This window comes from Lepidochelys kempii, chromosome 1 (assembly GCF_965140285.1).
Source record: "Lepidochelys kempii isolate rLepKem1 chromosome 1, rLepKem1.hap1, whole genome shotgun sequence".
Classification (NCBI taxonomy): domain Eukaryota; kingdom Metazoa; phylum Chordata; order Testudines; family Cheloniidae; genus Lepidochelys; species Lepidochelys kempii.
The window spans coordinates 68,819,282-68,846,617 of record NC_136380.1 but is presented as its reverse complement, the minus strand read 5'-3'; the positions used below and the strand labels follow the sequence as shown (position 1 = coordinate 68,846,617).

General features: G+C 41.2%; 1 protein-coding gene across 1 annotated transcript in view; it reads left to right on the top strand.

The window, feature by feature from the left end:
- The window catches only part of DIAPH3 (diaphanous related formin 3), a 504,443-nt gene that overhangs the window by 315,061 nt on the left and 162,046 nt on the right, over positions 1–27,336 (top strand). The window contains exon 23 of the mRNA XM_073325081.2: positions 20,179–20,303. Coding sequence (XP_073181182.2) covers positions 20,179–20,303 — 125 coding nt within the window. The remainder of the gene's footprint in view (positions 1–20,178; positions 20,304–27,336) is intronic.

The window sequence follows — 27,336 nt, the reverse complement described above, 5'->3', positions numbered from 1 at the left end:
CTTAATGAAGTCAGTGGGAACTGCAACTGTTTCGCACCTTTGAAAATTGGGCTACTTTTATTTAAGTGCCTAAATATGGTTTTAGGCACCTAAGTAGTAGGCACTAGGTTGCAAAGCTTTGGCAAGTGAGTTATGCTACTCAGTTCTATATTTTTTTTTAAATCAAATCCAGACGTTGGATTCTTCTTATTCCTTTCCAGTGTCTGGTGGCCATAGGGATAGATGAGGGCTGACCTAGCTAAAATTAATCCACAAAAGAAGGAAGTGATGCTGTAAACTGGGTGATGGCTGTGCCATATACAGTGGGTGCTTGCCAAACTTTTGTCAATTAAGTCAACAGCATGGGAATCATACTTGATTCATCACTGTGAGACTCACCTCTTCAGTGTAGCATATCTCTATTAGGCTATTTTGCTAATGCTCCATACTTTATCATGGATAGCCATTTGTTTCTGGGTGTAATCCAAGTTGTTGATTATGATCTTTAATACTTATGGCCTCTCACGCTGGTAAAAGCCTTCTGTTTTTGTAATTGTTCCACATCTTTCTTGTATTGTGTTGCAAAGGCTGATGTTTGTTGTTTTTTTTAAAAAACAATCTCTGAATGGTGTAGGAGTGTTCATTTACAATTAATTTGACTCTCAAAGTCATCTAATGGTGTTGTTCAGATGGTACTTAAAGTCACATGGTGACAGGCTGAGTTTTGTGTATCAGGAATACAAATTATAAGAGTGAGATTATACTATATATGCTGGTTTTCCTTAGATTCTCAATCTGAATCTGTGTCTCAGCGGCCAGTTCATTTTTTTCCTCATTCCTTTGCTAGTTGCTTTGCCCGCTGCATCAGTGTTGTGCTTTTTCTTCACTACTCAGTTTTATTTCATTGCCATCTCTTAAAGCAGTGGTTCTCAAATGTCATTGCACCATGACCCCCTTCTGACTACAAAAATTACTTCATGACCCCAGGAGGAGGGACTGAAGCCTGAGCCCTGCTGCCCCGGGTGGGGGGATATTCAAAGCCTGAGCTCCACAACCCCGGGCGGGAAGGCCAAAGCCCGACGGCATCATCTCTAGGCAGGGGGCCTGTAACATGAGCCCCGCCACCCAGGGCTGGAACCCTTGGGCTTCAGCTCCGGCCCCGGTGGTGGGGCTCGGGCTTCAGCCCCAGGCCCCAGAATGTCTAAGCCAGCCCTGGCGACCTCATTAAAACAGGGTCATGACCCACTTGAGGTCGACCCACAGTCTGAGAAACATTGTCTTAAAAGAACAATAGTAAGTTTGTTCTTTCTCTCTCTTTTTTTTCACAAGGTAATATCAGTTTTTATTTTTTTAAGTACATCCCAGATCATTACAAGTATCATTCATCAAGCTATTAACATAGATTGGAAAGTTTTGGGAGAAGTAACCCTGTCTTTTAGTTATCAATTCTGTGTGTGTTTTCATAGCACTGTATAAATCGTAATGTTTTTCCAATACTGTGAATTAGACATTTTATAACAAAAAAGCAAGTCATTTCTTTATCAAAGATTGAATGGAGATTTTTAGATCTATATTTTTAAATATGGCATACATAGAGTAGATAGTGCATGATATGTGCAGTGTTAATTTACTTGAGAGGATTTAGCTCCCTTTTCCATTATGTGTTGATTAAAAATTTCTGCTTTTGAAATACTGGAAGTCTGCTCAATGAGTGGCTACCGTATATAAATTATTTTTTTTTTTTTGTGACATAACAAGTCCTGGTTGTTAGGTACTCCTAGATCTGTAGGGGGAACATTCATTACAGCTTACTCATATGACAGTTTCCAAAGCTATACTTCAATAGAGCTGTTGTTTTTCTGAAAGATAATCGCTTGCAACTTTGCTGTTAGTACTGCAGAGAAAATCAGTTTTTGTTATTATTGAACCTCTCAATGTCGTAATGTTTTCTTATGTCCTCTTAAAGATGCATACTATTTTTCTCAAATTTTAATAAATTGATTTTGACCTACACAGGTCTTATTGGTTAAAGATTTATCAAATTGTATTTTTAGTTAACGAATAGTAACCATGTTTATTAAACTATGAACCTTGCAGACCACAGTATTCTTTCTCATTAAATTGCACTGAAATAATGAGTAGAGCAGGGTGAATTTTTTTGGCTGAAACAATTTTTGGCAAAAAATTCAGGTTTGTCAATTCCAGAAACTTGTATGAGTTCATGTCTTTCACCAAATTGTTCGTGCAGAGGGGGGAAAAAAATCCAAAAAGTTCAAGCAATTTGTTTTGACATTTTCAAAATAAACATTTCATTTTTTAAAATTCAAAATGTTTTCATTTCACCCTTCTTTCAATTTTATTGAAAAAAATAAGTTAAAAAAATGCTCAAACTAAACAAAACATTTAGTTTTGAGTTGAACTAAATGTTTAATTTCACCTGAAATTTATTTATTCAATATTTCAGAACTACCAGCAAACCAAAAAATGAGCAAATTTTTAACATGTATATTCAACAGTTACCCCAAACCTCCTTCTAATGGCTGATTCCTCGTGTTATACCTACAAGTCACAACACCTGGAAGCTCTTGCAGAAGAGAAGAGTGAGGGAGGCAGGAACACTTCTTAAACTGTTTTCAGTTAAGCCTGCAGCTGTTAGGGGAAGTGGTTCAGACCTGGGTTTGAGTTAGCAGCAGGCTAGCATGTCTGGCTTAAACCAGGCAGGACCCTGAAGTCCCAAGCTGCCAGGGGAAACAGGCTCAGGGGTAGTCTCGGCACATCAGGTGGCAGTCCCCAAGGGGGTTTCTGTGATCCAACCCTTCACACTACGATCTTTTCAATACCCATACTCGCTAGGCTCTGCATATATTAAAGCTCTCTTGAGCCACCTTATGCTCTGTGGGGATGTACACCCCCAGTCACCTAGAGAATACCACACAGACCTCAGAATTATCCCAGGCAGATAATTCCTACTACTATGGCCCACAAAGATTATCTGAGGCTCCAAGGAAGAGGTAGAGGTTCTAGAGAAGGCCCAGTGCGTCCTTCAGTTCCACACAACCTACAATAACTTCTATCAGCAGGTGAGACAGTGCTGTTGAGAGCCACATGGAACAGCAGGATCTATTTTCTTCTTTCCCTTTCTGGAATTTTGTTTTTGAGAGGCCCAGAACTGAATAACCTCAGTGGGGCCTGGAGATCTTGAACAAAGAATATTCTATCAATTTCTTTCCTACCCCCTCACCCTCCTTCATCACTCTTCTGGGGCCTTTCTCATGAGATATTGCTAAGAAAGGGGGTAGACTTTGTTCTGCATCTTGGAGCAGTGGGGAGAAGTACCTCTGGAGTTCTAGCGCAGCGCGGGTTTACTCTTATTATTTGCTAGTGAAGAAAAGAGGTTGGTGTTCCATTCTACACAGATGAATAACAAATTCATCTATCATTTCAATTTCACAATGCTTGACTCTAGCCTCTATAATCCATACCTTGGATCTTCAAGACTACTTGAAAAATGCCTATTTCCATATAGCAGTTCACTCGGACCCCTGGAAATACCTCTCATGGGAAAGTCTCATTATACCTCATCATGGGAAAGTCTCATTATTATAATACTTCTCATGGGAAAGTCTCATTATGATTACAGGTGCTTCCCTTCAGACACTCCATAGCTCAAAGTGTATTCATCAAGTTTCTGGTGGTCATGCCAGCTCACTAAGTAGACAAGAGTTACAGATTTATCCATATCTCAGTGACTAGCTTCTTCAGGGATGGTTGCTTTATAAGTGAAAAATCCTCTAGAAATAAACTTTGGAGTTTTCACTGCTCTAATGTCTCAGAGCCAACAGACAAAAAATCACTCTTACTCCATCACCAAGCATAAAGTAAATAGGGGCAGTATTAGACTCCACAGTAGTGAAGTCCTACCTACCACAGGACAAGTTCCTCACTATTCACTTCATCACTCAACGTCAGGCTCACCCAAATACATCATTTAGGATGTATTTTAGACAAATGGGACAAACAACTTTATGTACCGAGGGGAAGTAGTTTGACAGAGTTCACCGTCCCTCCATGAAAGGATATTTGAGATAAGCATATCTACCAGGCAGACACCACATGGATAGGTTGGTCACACTTTCTCAAAAAGTCTTCTTTCCCATTAGTTTGATGGAAGATGCAGTGGAGTGCCCACACTACCTCTAATAATGGATACATCCACTCTTGAATGGGGAATTATCTGGCTCACCTGCAGACACAAGGGCTTTGGTCTCCCCAAAAATGAATCTCCATATAAATATCCTGGAGCTAAGCACAGTTCGTCAATCATGCACAGCATTCTTGTCCAGACTTCAAGTGACCAGAGTCTAAGTACCGACAAACAATACTACAGCAATGTATGATAAAAGCAGATGGAATACGCCCGTCACCACTGTATCAGAAAGCAATCCAGCTGTGTGACTGGTGCATCAGCTATCAGATCATACTATTGGCCCTTCATTTTCCAAGTTTGCAGAACACCCTAACAGACAATATTATGACAATTCTGAGTGGTCATTCAAAGCCTCAGTATTAGGAGACATCTTTCACAAATGACATTTCTCAATTGGTTGATTCAGTTACTTGGAGATCAGAACTTCTGTTCTCTCCCTGGATATCTGAACCCCAATTGTCACAGACAGCCGAGGACAGACCAGTTTGTCATGGATCAAAACAATGTTTTGCTCCAGAGGAGAATTCAACCGAGGATCTTTTTTTTTTTCTCACCCAGTGATCTGATCCTGATGCCTCTTTTCTTTTTAATCCCTGCACTGACTTGTCTATCATGCAAAGATCAAATGTCTTTTCCTTACCTGTAGGCATCACAACTCCATTCCATCCTGTATCTTGGAATTCATTATGTCCACCAAACCCCTCAGTTATGCCCATGATTGCAGCACTGATGCCTCACTAATTTTTCTTTCACTCTTCTCCATACTTATTTCCAGTCACTTTCAGTTTGCTAAGCCTTCACCCCTTCTCCTTGGTCATGTATCACCTTTGACTTACCTCTTCCAGATTTCACATAAGAAATGAGCCTGTACTACTACAAAATACAAATAATAATAACTTTATTCACCAAGTGCTTCCATTTAACTGAATGTTAATACCCACCTGAGTAAAGTTACTAATATTTGTAAGTGTTCACAGGATCTGTACCACTAGACTGTAAATTAATGGCGTAGGGACTATTTGTGTTATAGTACAGTGCCAAGAACAGTGTGTTTGATTGTATTAATAATTTAAAAAATCGTCTTACCTTAAAACCTGGCTTAGTATATAAAAATGTTCAAACTTGGAAATTATAAATAAGTTCTTCTTTCCATATGTTTGCATGCATAATTGCCATTGACAGTAGGCATTATTATGCAGAGGAAAACAAACCCCAGAGTGTATGTATCAGTCATGTAACGTTAGGTTTTTCAAAAGCTTTTCATACAAAAAAAAAAAGCTTTGTTTCAACCTCTTGAATAAATCTGCATTTCATTAAAATCACAAAATTATTTCTCTCCTTCATTGTTTAAAAAAAACATAGATGTAATGGATACATACAAAAGCAGAAAATTTAAAAGGCAGTTTTCTTTCTTTCTTTCTCTCTTTCTCTCTCTCTTTCTCTAATCAACAACCTACGAACGTAGTTCAACATTTTAAAGCTGAGATGCCTAAAGTAATGCACCTAAATCCATATTTAAACACCCAAATAAGAGGCCTGATTTTCAAAGGTTCTGAACATTCATACCTTCCATTGATTTCAGTATTATCAGTGAAAATGTTAAGAAAAATTGTTTTTGCACATAGAAGAGGCAGGGATTCATCCTACTGTGTAGGGACGGCACCAAATTTTGAAATAGGCAGCATACAGCTAAACTGTGTTACAAATTATGCTACAGTGAAGAATGCTATCATGAATTAGGTTGCTCACATATATATTTTTTTCAAGTGATTCCTGGCTCGGGGCAAGATGAACCCGGTTTCAAAATTAAGTGTAACTCAAGATGGATTTTTTTCTGCAACATTTAACCACTATTTTATTCTGTGCTTTATGACCTTTTTCCTTTAAAGGTACAAAGATAGTGTTTACTTTCCACCTTTACTGAAGGAAATCCTTCATGTACTCTTATCATAACTTCTCATATATCTAGTGGTCTTAGCCAAGCTTAGCACATAAAATAGTTCACTAAACTAGATGATTCCTATAGGTTAGGCAAATTTGCTTCTACCAATTAAGGAGATTCTGCTGATCTCTTGACAGTCCTAGGTTTGCCAACCCCGACAATTTAGAAGTTGTCTCTCACTAAGTATCTCTCTGTTACATAAAGTACAGATCAAACGGCTCTTTTTTAAAGAGGAGTGTCAAGTTTTCCTTTTCAGAAGTAAGGTATCACTAGGAGTCATGTTATATTAAGTGGACAGATTTGCTGTGTGGTAATGATCAAGGCAGACAACATCCACTAGAAAAAAAACATGTTTATTACCTTCTATACTTAACTGATACAATTTTACTTATAGTTTTCTAGGAACATTAAAGAAGTATACTTAACTAAGTCCTGTCTTTATTTGGGACTTAATGTATCTTAAAATCTCCATAAAAGAATATAATTTCAAGAATCTAATTTACATTGTAAGACTTAGCATAGATTTAATTGATTTTGTTTATTGAAAGCTGCTATGTAATATCTCTGTGTAACTTGATCATACATAATTATTGTGAAATATTTTTCCTTCATAATATAATAGAATGGAATTTGGTGGGCTCTAGTAGGCCATGTGTGGTATGAGGAATAATAGGCAATTGCATGAGCGTTTTAAAATAATAATGTCCTTGATTTCATTTCTCTCATTTATGCCAAACTGAACAATAACTTCTTTCAGAGAGGTTACAGTTCACTGGCATAGGCAGATAGAACACATTGGGTGTATAATATATGGTCACTGAGACATATTATTGTTATAATAATGATACTTAGTAATTCTATACATTCACAAAGCTCTTTCCAAAGGTGGGTAAGCACAATTATCCCCTTTTTACAGAATGAGTACTTGTCGCACATAGAGGTTAATTGAGTTGCCTAAAGTAACACTGTGACTCAGAATCAGAGTTTGTAATTAAACCTGGGTCTCCTGACTTTCGTACTTTGTCCACTGGTCCCTGTACTCAAATAATCCTGGGTCAGGTAGATACCATAGAAATATCTAAGATAAATAACAGAATCAGAGAAACTTGCTTTTCTTTGTTTAATAAATAACTTGCACTAGGATATGTAACAACTATCTGAATGGTGCATAATCTAAAAACTATGCATCTTTTAATAAATTGATTCTAGGAATCTGAAAAGTCTAGAGAAAATATTCTGTCATATTTTTTTTTAAAAAAGACAGTACACATCCTGAGCAATCTAGGAACTGCAGTTATCCCCTAGAAGTGGTCTGTAAATAATCGCTGTTATGAAAGCAAATAAGTAAATTAAAAATGAAATTGTATCAGAGAGGTAACAAACTTTCTTTTTTGGCTTCACGTTAACATAGGACATGAACCACTTACAGTCCACAGGGCTCTGGCAGGGGTTCTACAGAATGAAACATTTTAATAACCAAATAGTAGGGGCTTTGGGGATTGGAAGAGGAATTGGACTATGAGAGGCTCTTACTCATGCCAAAGTGGCCAACATAAACTCTGGAGAAACATTGCAGTATAGCTTAATGAAATACAGAATTACACTGTTTCTGAGAAAAAAAAATGATGGGTATCAGACTCTGGCTTGAGACCTTCGCCTGAAGGAGCACCTGCTTCAGTACTGAGGCTTGTGTTGGATTGGAGGCCAATCTCAATGAATGGTGACAGTTCATTCTCCGCAGCCGCCACCTCTCTGAAGAGGTGCAGAAACCACTCTTCTTCAAGAGCACCAAAGAAAAGGTCTCAAGACCAATCAAAACCTCACCAGGCCTTGTGGAGACTCTTCTTCCTACTCCAGGAAGAATATGGCTGATGCCAGCACACAGGATGGAGCGGGTCCTTCCAACCACTCCCCAGTACTGCCTAGGGATGCAACAGACGCTGTACTGCCAACTTGTATTCTGGCCCTTTTGAATCCAGCACCAACAAGGATGATGGTGGCACCGACTGTATCCACATCAGTGGAATATCAGGTGTCAGTGAACCTCATCTGCCTTTCTCTGCTCTCATTTGATCCAGGACTTCACCAGGGCTATGCATCCACAGCCTCACTGCCTGGACAGGCCACTAAACCGTTTGGTCTGTTGGAACTGCATCCTGATGTTCCCTTGCTGCAGACTGTGGAAGTGAGTCTGATGCTGGGCGTGGCACAAGTAAACTCTTGGCAGCACTGCACTTTTGCACTGCCAATGTTACCGTGGTCGTGTTCTCCACCCTACACCTCAGCACCATCAGCAGCTTTGGTACCGTCACTGACATCCTTACCAATGCTGCTGCCAGTCCTGGAGACAATTGAAGGTTACACGGTGCTGGCTGCACCATTTTCACAGTCAGCATGGATCCCTCTCTCACTTTGGATGACTGATGAGTTGGACTGGTTGCTCACACCCTCGGGATTGGCTCCACCTTTATCCCCAGAATCCCCTGAAACTTCTCGGCATCCAGGTCAAGATCAGCAGCCTTCCCGCAGTTGGAACAGGAGCCCCTGGCCTGGTGCCTACTGGCCACCAATCTCTTACCCTTATGCTCCATGCAATTTATGGGATGCTCTTCTGTTACGGAGGTTAAACTCCTCCTCTTGCTCTAAGACAAGATCATCTGAAACTTGAGTGTCTGGGGCTGTCACGCCACCACAAGTTCAGGCACCAGTTTTCCTCCGTCTTGCAGAGACTCCAGAATTGTCCCTGTTCAGGAACAGGCGCCATCACTGGCATAGTTAACTGTCTCTTCATTGACCCTGGACAGTTAGACTTCCTGGCATTCAGTGCCTGAGAACTTCAAGGTTTACCAGGACCTTTTGCAGCACCTAGCTACTTTCCTGGGAATCCAAGTGGAGACTAGCCAAGAGGTGTTGGACATCCTGCAGCCATCTGCATTTGGGAGAGTGACCCTTCCTATTAACATTGCACTCCTAGAGCCTGTAAAGGTTCTTTGTAGCACTACTGCGAAGTGTTTCGAGAAGCATTACTTTGTCCTGATGAAGGGTTTTAGTAGCTTTACTCTCACCAGTGTCCTAATTCACTGGTCATAATTGCGGTGAATGACAGTTTGAGAGGGCAGATTTAAGTCCACTGACAAGGACAAGGATGGACTTAGTGGGTAGAAAGATCTACACCTCTTCCTCCCTGCAAATGTGGATTCGGAAACAAGTAGGCACTGTTGTCCAAATATGTATTTGTAAATTGAATGACTGTCTAAATTTACAGACCAGCTGCCTGAAACCTCCAGGAAGGAATTTCAGATGGGTTGCTGAAGGCTGCTTGATGGCCAGAATGTTATTGCAGTCTGCTCTAGATGTGGCAGATAGTTCCACCAAAGTGATAGCCTCGGTGATGACCATGGGAAGGACATTCTGGCTGCAAAGTTTGAGCATTGCTCCAGACATGCAACAGGCTATAGAGGACCAAATCGCACCTGGAGCTGCAGCTAGCAAGAGTTGTCAAGAGTAACAAGAAGGGTTTCTTCAGGTATGTTGGCAACAAGAAGAAAGCCAAGGAAAGTGTGGGCCCCTTACTGAATGAGGGAGGCAACCTAGTGACAGAGGGTGTGGAAAAAGCTAATGTTCTCAATGCTTTTTTTTCCTCTGTCTTCACTAACAAGGTCAGCTCCCAGACTGCTCTGGGCAACACAGTATGGGGAGTAGGTGGCCAGCCGTCTGTGGAGAAAGAAGTGGTTAGGGACTATTTAGAAAAGCTGGACATGCACAAGTCCATGGGACCGGATGCGTTGCATCCGAGAGTGCTAAAGGAATTGGCAACTGTGATTGCAGAGCCATTAGCCATTATCTTTGAAAACTCATGGCGATCGGGGGAAGTCCCGGACGACTGGAAAAAGGCTAATGTAGTGCCCATCTTTAAAAAAGGGAAGAAGGAGGATCCTGGGAACTACAAGCCAGTCAGCCTCACCTCAGTCCCCGGAAAAATCATGGAGCAGGTCCTCAAGCAATCAATCCTGATGCACTTACACAAGAGGAAAGTGATCAGTAACAGCATGGATTCACCAAGGGAAGGTCATGCCTGACTAATCTAATCGCCTTCTATGATGAGATTACTGCTTCTGTGGAAAAGGGAAAGCAGTGGATGTATTGTTTCTTGACTTTAGCAAAGCTTTTGACACCGTCTCCCACAGTATTCTTATCAGCAAGTTAAAGAAGTATGGGCTGGATGAATGTACTGTAAGGTGGGTAGAAAGTTGGCTAGATTGTCAGGCTCAACGGGTAGTGATCAATGGCTCCATGTCTAGTTGGCAGCCGGTATCAAGTGGAGTGCGCCAAGGGTCAGTCCTGGGGCCGGTTTTGTTCAATATCTTCATAAATGATGTGGAGGATGGTGTGGATTGCACTCTCAGCAAATTTGCGGATGATACTAAACTAGGAGGAGTGGTAGATACGGTGGCAGGTAGGGATAGTATACAGAGGGACCTAGACAAATTGCAGGATTGGGCCAAAAGAAATCTGATGAGGTTCAACAAGGACAAGTGCAGGGTCCTACACTTAGGACGGAAGAATCCAATGCACCGCTACAGACTAGGGACCGAATGGCTAGGCAGCAGTTCTGCGGAAAAGGACCTAGGGGTGACAGTGGACGAGAAGCTGGATATGAGTCAACAGTGTGCCCTTGTTGCCAAGAAGGCCAATGGCATTTTGGGATATATAAGTAGGGGCATTGCCAGCAGATCGAGGGACGTGATCGTTCCCCTCTATTCGACATTGGTGAAGCCTCATCTGGAGTACTGTGTCCAGTTTTGGGCCCCACACTACAAGAAGGATGTGGATAAATTGGAGAGAGTCCAGCGAAGGGCAACAAAAATTATTAGGGGTCTAGAACACATGACTTATGAGGAGAGGCTGAGGGAACTGGGATTGTTTAGTCTGCAGAAGAGAAGAATGAGGGGGGATTTGATAGCTGCTTTCAACTACCTGAGAGGTGGTTCCAGAGAGGATGGTTCTAGACTATTCTCAGTGGTAGAAGATGACAGGACAAGGAGTAATGGTTTCAAGTTGCATTGGGGGAGGTTTAGGTTGGATATTAGGAAAAACTTTCACTAGGAGGGTGGTGAAACACTGGAATGCGTTACCTAGGGAGGTGGTAGAATCTCCTTCCTTAGAAGTTTTTACGGTCAGGCTTGACAAAGCCCTGGCTGGGATGATTTAATTCGGGATTGGTCCTGCTTTGAGAAGGGGTTTGGACTGGATGACCTCCTGAGGTCCCTTCCAACCCTGAGATTCTATGATTCTATGACTTGCCCTTTGATGCTCGGGTCCTCTTTTTGGACAAAACTGATGAAACTTTGCACTCCTTCAAGGATTCTAGGGCCACCCTACATTCCTTGAGGGTATATATATCAGCAGTGCAAAGACACCAGCGTGGCAGTCAACAGCAGCAGCAGCAGTACTGCCTGGAACACTCTGAGCATGCTTTCCCTCCTCTGAGATAGCAGGACTACCCAAGAAAAAGACAATGGTCCCAGAGGTATTCAGGTTCTGGGTTTGCCCAGTCTACATGTCTCCCCCCAGTACCCCAGAACCCCCATTTTGACTTGTCTGTTCACAGCTGTTGTTCAGTCCATTCTTCCATTACCCTGTTTCCTCACCCCCTCATTCGAGGACAGACAGACTAGCTTGCTTTCTCAATGTTTGGGGTTCAGTTACCACTGACAGCTGGATCCTAAGCACTGACAGATCAGACTGTGCTATCCAGTTCCTCTCTACACGTCCTCCCTTCCCTCCTTCCCTGTCCCTCTTCAGGAACCCACCTCACAAGATACTGCTTGTCAATCAGGTGTGCTCTTTACTGGCTTTGGGAGCAGTGGAGGAGTTTTCTCTGGAGCACTGAGGTCAAGATTTTTATTCCGGGTCCTTTTGTGGTTCCCAAATCCACCTATTCTCAATTCTGAAACCTCAACAAATATATCAGATAGATGAGGTTCTGAACAGTCACCCTATCAACTCTCCTCCCCATGTTAGAACGACTGGTTTGCTGCTTGGGACCTTCAGGACACTTATTTCTACATGGCAATTTTCCCAAGCCACGGAAGATTTCTGTGGTGGTTCATGGGAATGGCAAACCACTGCTACAGGAGGCCATGCCTGTGGACGGTCAGTGTCCTCAAATGTCTCGTTGCTCACAGTCAACTTACCCTGACGGGCCACATGCAGGCCACAGGTTGCCCACAACTGCATTACACTGTGCTTACTCGACTGTCTGGGTCTCATCCCAAACACTGGGAAGTCAACCACTCAGAAAATCAAGTTCACTGGAGCCCTAATAGACTCTACCAATTCTAGAGACAGAATTTTTTTCTTTTTGCAGACAGAGCATTTTCATATGATTTGCTGCCTTTGTCTTGGTCTGCAGTTGCAACCTTCCATGACAGTTTGTATAGGCCTGAGGCTTTTGGGCCATATGTCTGCATGCTTGCAGGTGGTTCAATTTGCTAGGTTATGCCTTCACCCTCTTCAGATTTGGCTGAAGACGGTTTACCATCCAATCCTTCATTCCTTGGACAAGTTGGTCTGCCTTCCTGTGTTGATCCTGCACTCCTGGCAGTGGTGGATGGTTCAGGGGAATGTATGTCAAAGCATTCCCTTCATCCAGCCCTTACCACCCAGGACTGTTGTCACTGATGCGTCCCTGTTAGGTTTGGGAGCACATCTGGGGTCACTGAAGGTTCAGTGTCTGTGGTCAGAGGAGGAAGCTTCACTGCATATCAATGTGCTGGAGCTTCAGGCAATCTACAATTCCTGTCACACTTTTTTGACTGCCTCAAGGGTTCAGTGGTTCACATATTTACCAACCAGAGCTCCACAATATATTATGTGAAAAGGCAAGGAGGAGCATACTCCAGGATTCTCTGCCAACCAGCAATCCGTCTGTGGAAGTTCTGCATTAGAGTGAGTATCGTTCTCATGGCCAACCACTTGCTTGGGGTCCAGAATCATCTCACAGACCATCTCAGCTGGAATTTTTACCTGAGTCATGAGTGGTCACTGATGTCTAGCATTCTTTGAGTCATCTTTGCAACTTGGGGCATCCCAATGATCAACCTGTTCACTGCAAGAGACAACAGGAAGTGTTATTGTGTTGCTTCTGAGGGGGCCTCGGTCCAGGCTCCCTGACCAGCGCCTTTCACCTGAGCTAGCAACCAGCTCTTCTGTATGCTTTTCCTATGATCCTGATCATTTCACAGGTTATCCTCAAGCTGAAAGCTGATTAAGCCAGTTCATCTTTGCCACAGCGTGGCTGAGGCAGTGTTGGTTTTCCCACACCTTCTCACATTGTCAATTCAGTCTCCCGTACCCCTTTCTCTCCATCCTGACCTGTTCATGCAGAATCATGGTCACACTTAGCATCCCATGCTCAGCTCCCTGTATTTCACTGCATGGCTGCTCTGCAGCAAATAAAAAGGAAGAGTGATGTTTGGTGGCTATTTGACAGGTCCTACTCAATAGTAGGAAACCCTTTACCACAATGGACTCTTTAGCAAAATGGAAGCAGTTTTCAGTGTGGTCATTGGCCCATGAAGTTCAGCCAACACTGTCTTGTATCCAGGACATCTTAGAGTATTTTCTGCATCTTTAGTCATTGGGCCTTACACTTACCTTGCTGAGGGTGCATCTAACAGCAATCTCAGACTTTCATCCGTCAATTCATGTAAGATTGGTGTTTGCCAATGCCATGGTAGCAAGATTTTTAAAAGGAATTCTTCATCTCCATCTGCCAGTGTAGGAACCAGTTCCTTTGGGGGGACCTTAAAGCAGTCTTGACGGCTCTAATGGGACCTCCGTTTGAGCCTCTGGCATCCTGTCCCTTTCCTCTCTTGTGTCAAAAAACTGTCAAAATCTCCTCGTGGCAATGACCTCTTTAAGGAGAGTGTGAAAGTCACAGGCTTTGATGGCAGAGCCTCCTTATATACAGTTCTCCAAAGACAGTGATATTGCGGCCTCACCCAAAATTTTTCATTTGAACCTTGCAGTGTATTTGCCTGTGTTTTTTCCTAAAGCCATGTTCATACCCGGAGGAGTAGTATCTTCATGCATTGAACTTCAGATGTTATCTCACGTTTTTATTTGAACAGGACTAAACCCTTTTGGGCTTCACCTTGTCCGTTTGTGTCATATGCAGACTGTATAAAGGGGCAGTCAGTCTCCTCATAGATAATCTCTAAGTGAATAAATTTCTGCATCAACACTGCATACAAAACAGCTTCGGCTACACCTCCTGAACAGGTATACGCCCATTCTAGGAGAGCACAAGCAAATCAATGCATTTTGAAGCAATGTCTCAATATTGGACATTTGCAGAGGTGCCAGGTGTTCATTGATACATCTGTTTGCGAACAATTATGCCATTATTGTGGTGTCCAGAATAGATGCAAACAGGGAAGCTGTTTCTGCAATCCTTGTTTAAATAGACTCCGAGCCCTACCTCCTCTGGGTACTGCATGTGAGTCACCTAAGTGGAATACACGGCTGCTAGGGTGACCATATTTCCCTAAATTGAAAACGGGAATGCATGGGACTGGCCTGAGCCACCTGGCACTGCTGCTAAGCCCCCCACCTCTGTGCTCCCAATTGAGCAAGGTAGCAGAGATATGGGGGAAGAGGAATGGGTATGGGCTGGGATCTAGGCAGTAAAGCAGGATGTGAGTGTGCAAGTGTGTGAGTACTTTTGGGTTCAGAGCCAGGAGGTGAAGTTATTGAACTATGATCCAGCTAGCAGTGTGCTGCTCCTTTGGAGGCTGGGATAGCAGAGGGTCGGGGCAAGAAAGAGGGTCCGGGTAGTGGGAGGACCAAGGAGACTCTAGATAGCAGCCTTGGGAAACTGGGGAAGGCCGGAATGTGGCAGAAACAAGTGGACTGGGGAGGGAAAGTGACCGGTGGGATGGGGGAGCTGGAGAGGCCTTCGGGACTGGCGTTGAAGGATGGTTGGGTGAGGCCCATGTGGAGGCTTTGGGGGCAGGGAGGCATGAGGCATGGGGAACTGAGGAGGGGGCATGCTGTGCTTGGTGCCCCGGCAACCTCAATCACAGTAGTGTTCTTGCACTGCTTATAATAATGTGATCAAACCAAATTAGAAGGGACTATGAACAAGAGAAGGATAGTATGAAATTGTAGCAAAAATTAAAGACTATGGTTCTGATCCAACTCCAGTTGAAGTCAATGGGAAAGCTTGCAATGATTTCAGTGGGTGTTTGATCAGCCCATATAATAGCTGGGAAAATGCAGTGGAATTGTTTCAGGGTCCCAAGAAGCACTTCAGACTTTTATTTGACTACAGAATTTTATTTGTACAATTCACCAAATAGTGGCAAATGTTTCTATATGCCTCCAAGACAATAATAAAAGAGTAGAAGATAAATTACTTGTAGTGGTGAAAAGGAGACAAAAGTTGAGAATCAGATATCCAGAAATAGAAGATCATTTTAAATGTAATAGAAATTAATTGCTGATAGGCCAATCGGGCAATGGGATAATAATCTGCCATAAGAAAATCTGTAATGTGCTGTTACTGAATGTATGCAAGGAAAAACTGGATTTAGCAGGTTAGATATTCTTCCACATATGCAGTAGTTGTACAAGGAGATCACTTCAGCTGTAAAGCATATGAAACAGATATTCTTATGGAAGGATTAAAAACAAAACAAAACAAACAAACAAAACTGGTACTGATTTTGAAAGTAATAAATAGCTGAAAGCCATTCCTTGGGCTTAGGAGGCTATTTCGAAAATCATTTGGTGGCGAAAAAGGTTGTCTCTCTCCCTCCCTGCCCCTGCCCCAGCAAGTTGCCATTTATGCCCTATGTAACCACACTTTCAGATCTTAACAGACCAAGCAAGGCAGCTCTTTGAAAATTTTAGTACTTGAGACAAGAAGCTCTCTGGCAAAGTTTGAGAACAGATTGAAATATCTGTGTTTCACAATCTATGCAATGTAATATTTTTCCAGTTAACATGTACATCATTAAACAATCAACAGCTGGCATGTTGGGAAATACATAGCAATGTAAAGTGTGTGTGTGTGTATACACATGCATATATGCACACATATACATACAAATATAAATACACCATTCAATGCTGAACTTAAACTCCAAACAGGAAAAGGGTACTTTTTTACATTGTGCTGGAGATTGATTTTTGAAACAAAAATCTTACTATTTGAACCCAAATCTTTGTTTGAATGCTTGTCCATCTGCCTCTAAACAGTCTTCTGACATTGAGAGTTAATTTAGAAAAGTCTGCAAAAGTTAATCTTTCAGGAAGTTTTAGAATGAACAATTAAATTGGAAAATTTATCTCATAGTTACATTCTATATAAAAATGTTGTTTAGTGGCTAAACCACCGCACTGAGAACCAAAAACTCTTGATTATTTATTCTCAATTTGTACTCGTCCTGGCAAGGCATTTTCACTGCTCTGTTTTGACAGCTGTAAAATGGGGATAATGCTACTTGTTCCTGACTCACAGGGATATGGTGATGAATTAATTAAGTTCATGTTTGTACAGTGTTTTCAATATGTGAATGGACTGGGTGAGAGCAGAGTATTATTACTATTTTCAAATAAGAAAGCTAACTTAAATACTTATATTGTAGCTATATAATAGAGAAATGTGGAAGGCAAGGGCAAACCACCACAGCGGTTCAGAGGAGTGACATGGTTAGAGCTTTGGGAGCTCGTAACAATTTTAGAAACATTTGGTATAGGTAGTGGTAGAGTGAGATAAAGAGCAGGAAAGCCTGAAAAGAATACACTCCCCTTGTTGTCCCTGAGGAAAAAGATATCCTAGCAGAAAGTGAAAGAGAATTCTCTTTTGTCAGGCCCTTCCCTCTAATGTGTTCAGTGAGTCACTTTTATCCAACCAGCTCCTATCATGTTGCTGCTAATGGATATCTCAGGCCGTTGTGGGGTGTTTTTTGTACCTTTTTGGGTTCTTTGTCTCTGAAATACTTATCCCCGTCATTGTGTTGGAGCTCTAGACTATCTGACAGGCAATGGCTGTTTTTTTAATTATTAGTATTAATTCCTTTGTCATTCCGAGATAAGTCTTCTACGTAGTTCTGCAGCTATATTTTACTTCAGATACCTAGTGTGCTCTGTTTTTCTGTACTATGTCAATAATATATTTTGGCATTCTCTGAATTATTCTATGTGCTGTCTTATTTATTTCCAGTATTCATAAGCTAGAAGAGGTGAATGCAGTACCAGGTTGGCAGAATTAATTTCGTGTCGTCAGTGGTCTTTGTTATACTAGGTGTTGGATTCCATTTTTCTAAAATGTGGTCTAAGGAGAAGCATTGTTTCTAGGGAGCAGTTCAAATATCTTCAGTTTTGTTTCAGAGAAGGAAGCGATCCTATGGGTAAGATCTTCACTCTTACTTGAGCCCCTTTATGCCACTTAAAAGAGTCAGAATGGTGTAACAGGTCCTGAAAATCCACGTAACCCTCTGGGGTACAATTCCGCTGGCAAAAGAACTGTGGTAGATAGACAAAAGGCTGCCTCCAGGGGTGACATTTGCAAGCTGCAGCATGAGGTGTGTACCAGAGGCAGGTGAGAAGGGCATGCCAGGGGCTGGACTGCTGCCCATAGTGCTGCAGAGATTGCAAGCAGCACTCTACTTAATAGAGCACTCTGGGAAGGACACCCCCCCAACACACACACACCCCTTACCCCCCAGTCTGTATTGTCAGTGGGCTCTCCAGGCCTTGGAACAATCTGGGATTTAGAGGTAGCAAAGGTGGCTTAAGTTCTGGGCTGCAGATTCTTTGCTCTTGGATACATAGCACAGAATCTGACCCTATATTTCCACTCCATATAATCCTTCTGTAGGAGAGATGTTTCCATTCACAGCTTTCCTCCCTTTCTGTTTCCCATCCCTTCACTAAATTCAACAAAGTCCTGAGAGAGATAAGTTATGATATATCAGAATAATTCAAGCTAGCTCCTGCTGGGATATGTTCATGGTTTGGGAGGGTCACCTAAGTCTTTGCCAGAGAAATTTCTCTGTATCATATCAAACATTGCTTTCCTAGGAGATGATTACTTGGATCGGTCTGCTTCACTATGTATCTATCCCTGAAGGACTGCATTCTTCTGCTGGTAGAACTATAACATGGCATTAAACTATGGATTTATTATATTCCCGCTTCTAAAATTTGTGAAGACACAGAGCTTAATTCACACGCATGTCAGCATTATTACTGAGGCCTGGTCTGCACTAGGAAATTAGGTCGGTATAACTACATTACTCAGGAGTGTGAAAAATCCATATTCCTCTGTGACGTATTTAAACCCTGGTGTAGATAGCGCTAGGTCGATGGGGGAATTCTCTTGTCAACCTAGCTACTGGATCTCAGGGAGGTGGAGTACCTGTGCTGACTGAAGAAGCCCTCCCGTTGGCATGGGTAGTGTCTATGTCTAGTGTCTTTGAGCAGGGGATTGGACTAGATGACCTCCCGAGGTCTCTTCCAACCCTAATATTCTATGATTCTTCACTGAAGCACTTGATGTGTAGCAGCAGTTTATGTGTAGATATACACTTAGCAGAGCTCTAGTCTCTCTAACTACCAGTATTCATCAGCCCACCTACTGGTGATCATTACTTCGTAGTCACTGAGATGAGGATGTGGGGTGATAATTCATGAAGGAGACTGCCACTCTTTATGAAAGCATATGCAGCCAGTGAATGTGGCCCATATTCTGATCACTTCTGTGTATTATGAACCGTTCTAAGTTTATTCATCTCTGCATTCGACTCCACTGTTGAAATATTGACCTCACTGAGATCAATGGCAAAATTCACATTGACTTCTGTAGGCTCAGAATTTCCCCCCCAAAAGCTGCATAGGTAAAATATATATGAAATTCTAATAAGTACTGTAAGTAATTTTAGGTTTTGTAATTAGTGTAACAAGCTGATAATGAAAAACTATACAATGTCAATATTTCCAGACTAAAATTCAAGTATATTATTTATAATCTATCTTATTATTCTTATGAAGAACATTTGAATGTTTACGAAAGTTTACTTACTTCCTGTGTATGATGTGATAACCATATCCTTGACTGTATGAATTCATATGAGCCCAGGATATGATTTACCGAGCTATCAGGAACTATACTGTACTGTACTGGCTTTTTTTATTACTGTACTGACATTTTTTAATTAAATATTCCAAATGTAAACTAGGGTGCCAGACAATTGAAAGGCAATTATTGCTTTGTTCCTGATCAAGTAAAACTTGTGCATGTTTTATATTTCTCCTCTCCCCTCATTTCATCCCTCTTAACATTCTCCCAAATACCCTGTTGTTCCCTTCTGATTGGCAGGGCACTTTCCCGCAGAATAACAAATGTTTCTTAGTTTACATCATGCTTCAGATCTGAATTGGGATGGAAATAATGGGTCAGAAATTTGGCTTGTTTATTTAAAGGAAATTCTCTTTCAGCTTTTTAATAGCTCTATTTTCTCTATACTTGGGGATTCGAATTCTCTCCTTGTTTCATGTAAATATAAGTAGGGTTTTTTTTCTTCAGAAGTGTGAAGCTAAGGCGAGCAACTTTATTGCAAGGAAATATCTTGAACTTTCTTAATATAGTCATTAATCAGAGAGAAGAGAGATTGGTATTTTCACAGTACAGGTAATTTAAAAATAAACTTTTGGTTTTAATGCAAAACCCTGCTTTTGCATTGGCTGACACTCATTAAGAACCAATCAGAATATACAGCTTTGCATACTGCATGTTTGAGGGAAAAAATGCAGTGATTATTTAAAATGGGTACAACTAATCACAGTGAGGAAATTGTGTAATTGAGAAAAAATAAATATTGCACAATGAACTAGTATCCCTGTCCTGTGATTATCTGATACAATTCCATTTCAGAATTATATGTGTTCTATTGGTATAAAAAAAATCTTTTACAAATAGGCATTACTTACCAGTTTTTCTTTATTGAGATGTTGAGCGAATGAATATATTATATTTTAGTCTCAGCAGAAAACCTGGAGAAGAACCTGAGGCAGATGGAAAGGCAGCTTCAACAGCTTGAGAAGGATTTGAAGATCTTTCCCCCTCCCGATGATATCCATGACAAGTTTGTGACAAAGATGTCTATATCCTTTTGACAGTTAAATATCTTATGAGGGCTTGTCTAACGTTTACTTAACTCTTCAAATTTATTTGCAGAACCTTTGTCTAGTTTGCAGCATTCATATTTTAAAACATTGACTCTCCTTTCCTCAAAGACTAAGTATACAGAACAATAAAAAAAAAATGACCTGTAATGCATAATATGGAAACAACATTGCCAAATGGCAATGATTCTGAATTTTGTACATAAAAACATAGAAAACTTTTTTTGCTGAGTGAAAAGGTGAACGTATTACAATAAGAGTGTTAAAAACTAATTTTATAAGGAGCGTGGTAAGCCATGTTTTATTTCACCTTGAATATAGAACATAGAAATAGGAGAGGGCCATTCCAGTCAGATGTGTTTTGTTCTCTTCAAGTTGTATATTACCACTGGGATTCTGTCCACTTTTGTATAGGTGGCCTGCAAAGCTTTTCAAGTTTGTTGATAGTCTCAGCTTATGAAACTCATCCATGAAGACAGCTTCTGCCTCATTTGTTTTTGACAAAACTCCTTTTTTTCATGTTTATTTAAAAGTAATGGCTCTGATTCTTTCTCTTCCCGTTAGGGGAAAACTTGGCTCTAGTAGCAGATCCATTTCTTCCTACCTTCTGATGTCCATGTTCTATTATATACGTCTTATCTCTGTAGCTGCTCTCTTTGCCTCCTTCCCAAGTGCCATAAGGGAAACAGCTGGCAAGAAAGCAGGAGGAGGAAGGAAGAGAAAGAAACAACTACTTTCAATCACAACAGCAACCCCTTGCAATCAAAGTGCAAAAATTCAGAAGAAACACCTTTTGCACTCCTAATTTACTCTTCTGAGTTGGGGGTAAGTAATCCTAGTGAAGTCTTATGTCTTCCGGTCCTCTCTCCCACGCTAAGTAGTAGCAAGGAAACTGTGCAGAAAGTAGTTTTTCTTCAAGTGTTTGCACATGTCGATTCGTTCTATGTGTGTGTGTGCCCATGTGCAGTTGTCGGTGATTTTTGCCCTAGTGGCATCTATAGGGTCGAGTGTAGCACCCTCTTGAGTGCCACACTCATGTGTTGGTATATTAGGTGCTGCTGACCCTATGCTTTCTCAGTTCCTTCTTACCGCCCATGATGGTTGATCGGAGTGTCTTGTCTTGCATCGCAAGAGTGTTAGCAGTTCTTACAGTCAATTGTTCTGTTTCCTTTGTTGTTAGTTGATAGGTACTTAGTTAGATCTTTAAGTTAAGTGTTAGAGTACTTGTTTAGGAGTTAGTCCTGGCTAGGACTTCACCTCGGAGTGGGGCATGTCCCGTTCCCCAGGCTTTAAGCCATGTTCATCGTGCAGCTGATACTGCAGGAAAAGGGGGCTTTGGACAACGTGGCCACCTCGGAGCTGCTCAGGTGTACCGCTGCAGTTGGACCCTCTAGTCCAGCCAGGGACCCGCCTCCAACTCCTGGGAGCGGCAGGGGGTCCCGGCTCTTAGTAGGGTCATCTGTGCCTCAAGTGGGTGCGGTGGCCAAAGAGCAAGTAGGGCGACCGGCACCGCAGATGTCAAGCCAGGCAACAGACCCAGCCAAGGGCCCGGCATCTACAGGCAAGCCGGTTATAGAACTGCCCCCTAAAGCAGCAGAACATCTCTCATCCCCGGACTGCAGGCGCTGGTCTCCATCACCACAGCCTTGGACCCTGGCACTACAGCCTCAATCCCCGATTAGAAGACACAGGTCCCTGACGCCAGTGTCTCCACTTGCAAAGCATGGGACACCTGAGTTGTGACATCGATCCTCATACCCATGGCACCGTCGGGCCTCCCACCAGAGTTCACTACGGCACAGATCACCATTGCCTATGGGGTCGCCCTCCCCCAGCTCCCCCTCCTCTTTTCCCGGTGCGGGATCGTTCCTGGTCGCGGCACCGGTCGCCGATGGGGGTCAGTTTACAGACTCAAGCATCTATGGCGCCACCCTGGTCACCAGAAGGACAGTGGTCTGAGCCTGAAGGAGAGTTCAGCCCCTTGCCTATAAAAGGCGAATCGCCATCAGCCCGCAAGACTGGTGTGGTTCCTGCGGCGGCAGCGTGGAGGCAGGGGCAATGGCTCGCTCAGTGCCAGTACTGGAACCTGTGGGGTGTACCTCTTATGCCAGTCCCATACTCGCACTGTTCCTCCCAGGCAGCACTGGACAAGCTGCAGCTGGCACCCGAGTCAGAGCACGGTGCCGAATCCAATGCAGGGGTGACAAAGTGGACCCCCACGCCAAAGGATCCATCCCCAAATGAGCAAGGGGAAGCAGTCATATTCGTCGTCATCGGACGAAGTGGTGGCGGGCCCCGCGTAAACGAGCTGCCCCCCTCTCCCTCCCCTGACAACTTCATGGAGCACCAGGCCCTGCTCAAAAGGGTAGCTGCCAACCTGAACTTGGAGGTCGAGAAGCTAGCGGAGGAGTCTGACGACATCTTTAATATTATATCCTCCTTCTCCCACAGCCAACCCTATAGATACTGCTAAGGCAAAAATCTCTGACTGTGTACACACACCTAGAATGCAATGGACATAAGCAACACATCTCGAAGAACAGTTACGAAAAGGTAGGTAACCATTTTTTCATCACTCCGTTGTGCAAGGGTTCATTCAGAGGTTCAAGGGCAAGAAAGACAGCACTGCAAGGCTCCTCTGTTCAGCCATTCACTTTAAACTGATAGAGGATGGGAAGCATTTGTTTCCGTCTAAAAAAACTCACATTAGTTGGAAGTTTCTGTTGAAGTGATAAACACTGAAATAGTTAACTGTGTTGACAATTATAACATTTATGCTTTGGAGTTGACCATGGAGATAAGTGGCATAGTTCACACCTTCACAGAGCTACTGTTTCAGTGTCTGAAGACTCAAGGGATAACACTGCTTCCATTCCCATTCAGAAGAGTTTCCCCCACAGCGACAAGAGTGAGAATAATTTTAAGTGAAAAGTTAATGTACAGAAATGTTTTGTTGGAAGTGCTGGCTTTATGCACAAATGGGTTTGGTGTTAGATACTTGTGGTGGATAGGGAATATGTAACATATACAACGTGGCAAGAGGAAAACAAGCAATCAGAATGTGAGAATTATTGAGCAAACAGGGAAATGGGGGAAGATTTTTATTTGTAAAACCTTTCGATAGCAAATTTTAAATGGCATAGAATACTAAACAGGATTTTATATAGCTCCCATTATTATGGTGCTGCGCTCCTGAGAATAGACAAGCATGTGATGAAGTAGAATCATGCTACTTTTCTTTTGGTGGATTAATATTGATTATTCTTATAAAGGATTTATTTTAATGTATTTTGATACATTTATGTTAGATTATGAATATTTGATAAGTCAATATATTAAAAAGCATTATCCTTGAGACCACTAATAATTTAGACACCAATGTGATTTTTACTACTCTGAGAGGCAATTAAAATAGTATATTGTAATAGGAGTAGCATATTCTTTGATTTCCTTAAGTCATATATATTTTGGGCTGTTTTAGTCTTGTTTGACTTTAGAATAAGTTTGTTGGTACAGAACATGTCATGACCATTTTTCCCAATTATTTTCCCATATTAGAATATCCAAATGTGACTTTTAACTGTTATTTTGATCAGTAAATACTGTTAAGTGAAGTAGTTAGCCTCACCTATTAACTCTCGCCGTAGACAGGCAGTAATTTAGGAACAGTAGACATGCGTATGGTTTCTGGTAATGCCTGTGAGCACGCTAATTAAAGAAGCTCACTTTCAGGAAAACAGGAGCTAAAATAAATTACTAAAGCAAAGGAGACTTGATGTAAAGGTTAGATAATTCTACGCAGCATGATGAAGTTTGGACCTATCTTTACTTTTATTTCTATGACAGAGGAAGTTGAATGATGCTGATGTCTTGAAAGGTATGCTGCTCATAAAAATCAGCCAGCAGGAAATCTGAAACAGGAAGGATGGTGCTCTTTGGAAACAATTTTTCATCCTGAGTACAATTATGCTCCATGGACAAGCCAGCTATTACATCCTGTCACTAAATATCACAACCTAGAAGCCTCTAATGAACTGATTAGCATTCTTGTTTCTTTTGCAAGTCAGATATGTGCACAGCTGGTGCACTTTATTATTGACAAAGTCTATAATTATAAATATTCCACTTATATATTGGATTGTGCTAGTTTGCTGCTCATTTTACGTATATTAGTTTAATAGCAATTACATGCATTTATTAAAATGGTTTGTTTAATTAGGAATGTCAAAAGTCAGAGTTAGAATATTAAATCCATTCATGTATATGCTAGGAAAAAGGCAGACTGAGCAAACTGTTCTCAAAATAGAGATTATATGGATTTGTAAAGAAGGTTTTAAATAAATACTTGGTATTTTACCAGGGTTTAAATAATTAAGTCCTTCTAATTCTACATTTGTGGAAGGTTAGTAGGTTATGACTTTGTGTTATGGATGTATATTTCAGATATTTAATTCATTAACAATAATCTTTAAAATATTAAATTATTGTGTTGAACTTTTTAATAAATACTGTATACTGGGTAGTTTTATAAAAATGCACAATTAACTATTTAAATGAGCAAATATTTTTAGATCTCAGTTTAGTGAACAGCAATTTGTGGTTTTTAAATGGGTATTTGCAGGTAACTTTGTGGATAAAGTATGCAGGTAAATATGCAAGTTTAGAACACAAGTAGGTGTATGATTTCTTGATATGGGACTGTTACACAGTTTGGTATTCAGACAAATTTGTGTAGCATTTTTCTTGCATACTTTAGGAAAGAGTGCATATCTGAGGCAGTAAAGTTATGTTGCTTGCTGTATATGTACATGCATTTGTTGTGGCATTGTCATACATACATGGATAGATATTAGAGCTGGATGAGTAATGGAAAAAAACTTGAAAATATTGCAGAATTCATCAGATAAATTCTTTGACAAATTATTTGATAAATCCTGGTAGGTACACATTTAGCAAGCATAGGGTTTGTATTCATTTTGTGCAATATTATAAACAAATATGAAAGATTCTGTGTCGTGCAATAATGGAAATTGCAATTACGTATCCCACAGCTTAATATAGTTCTTTATCGCTTGAACCATGAATGGGTTAGACCTTTTCATGGGCCTTAATAGAAAAGCCTCGTTACTTAAAACTCTCATTTTTACTATAGGGACAAACTCTCAAGCCTGTAGAATTTTGCAAGATGGAATTAGGTGTGCCCATAGTATGCAATCATTTAATTTTACCATGGTTTCACACAACCAGGTCCATATGTAGATTGTGTACCATTAGTATTTACAGGTAGGATTACGACTGACTGGAGTAAAATCAGTTTACGCAGAAACTGATGAAGATGTATTCAATATAGTACAGATGTGGATTTTTCCTCACTTTGTGCAGGGTAACAGCTCTGGACCATTGGTTTGTTTGTTTGGGGTTTTTTTGGTCATAATACCCTGCATTATATTATTAATAATCCTTTATGTAGCACCATAAATTTACACTGTACTGTATAAACATAGGCCAATCCTGTAATTCACGCATGCAGGTACAGCAGTGTTCCCAGGTGCAATGAATTGCAAGATCAGAGCCATAGAGTTCTGAAGTTCTGCTACCACTGCTGGTCGTCCAATTCTGCATCATTATCCTGGTCAACCATTCAGTGCTAATCGGCTGAGCCCAGAAGTGGCAGTCCACTGAATGAAGCCTCTCCAAAAAAAGTTCATGTACAGAAACTGCTCGGTTTCATCCTCCTCTTCCTGCCTGTACCACTGCAGCACCACCATACCTGTCTCCCAAGTCATCCAGTTGTGTGATTGCCAATGCATGTGCATTAGCTTGTTTGTATTAATGGCTCAGGCTCATGGTGTTCAGCAGTTTGAAAATGGCACGGGCTCATGAATTACTGGATGACAAGAGAAGAATCATGGGAATTTATAGTTTGACCCCCAAGTGCCAAAATTCCAGTGCCTTTTTGGTGGGTATCTGACCGAGCCCCACAAGAAAAATCCCTGAATGCAAAGCATCTAGTAGCAGAACGTTGCTCCATAGGTTGTCTGTCCAGAATGCTGTATGGTTATTTTGAGAAAGTGTTGGATGCAGTGATTCAAAAAGGAAGTAGCTTAAGTCCACACAAACAAAGGAGTGTGGACTTACTCTTTCAGAATAGTTATTCCTGAATAGTTAAAGTGGAAGCCTACATTCTGAAAAAACTTTCCCATTTAGACAAGTTCTAATCAAGGCAAGATGAGAGAGGATAACAGTTCAGCTAAGGGAGGGTCTGGTTATTATCTGTGAGAACTGTGTAGGAACAATTCCAGGAAGACATGATTTTAAGAGCAGATTTGAAGAATAAAGAAAACAACTTTGCAGAGAAGAACATGGAAACTATTTAAGTACAGGAGGAAGTATGGGTGAAGGAAGCATTGAGGAGAGATGTTGAGGAGGGACTGTGAACAGGGATATTTGAGAAGCTTGATTCAACAAAGTGCTTAAGTCCCATTGTAGTCAATGAGTCTTAAGTAAACTTTAACATATGCTTAAGTGCTGCTACTGCACATAGTGATAGACTTAAACCATGTTTACATAAGCATATGCATAAATACTTTGCTGAATTGGACTCTCTGAGCAGAAATTGTATTGGAGTATGTTGGGAAAAGAAACTGGTTTCTCGGGAGAACATTGGTTTTAATGGTTCAAAGTTCTATTCTGCTCTCATGGTAAAAAGATGGAACTGATCAACTGCCTAAACCTATTTTAATTGGTTCAAATATTTTGTAGGATGTTTTGATCTTTTGGGGATTAGTGTGTACTACTATTCCTCAGTACTGAAAATCTTGGTTAACTACTTAAAGTGCTCATTAAGTATTAAGAAATCTCTTTTTGTAAGCAAAGTAACTAGGATAAAAATTTGGCAGTGAAATTTAAATAATTCTCTATAAAACACATTTGTGATATAGTAATTGCATCTTAATAGCATCTCATCTGAGTTTCTGTGTAAAATAGCACTTTTTAAATAATATGCATTAAT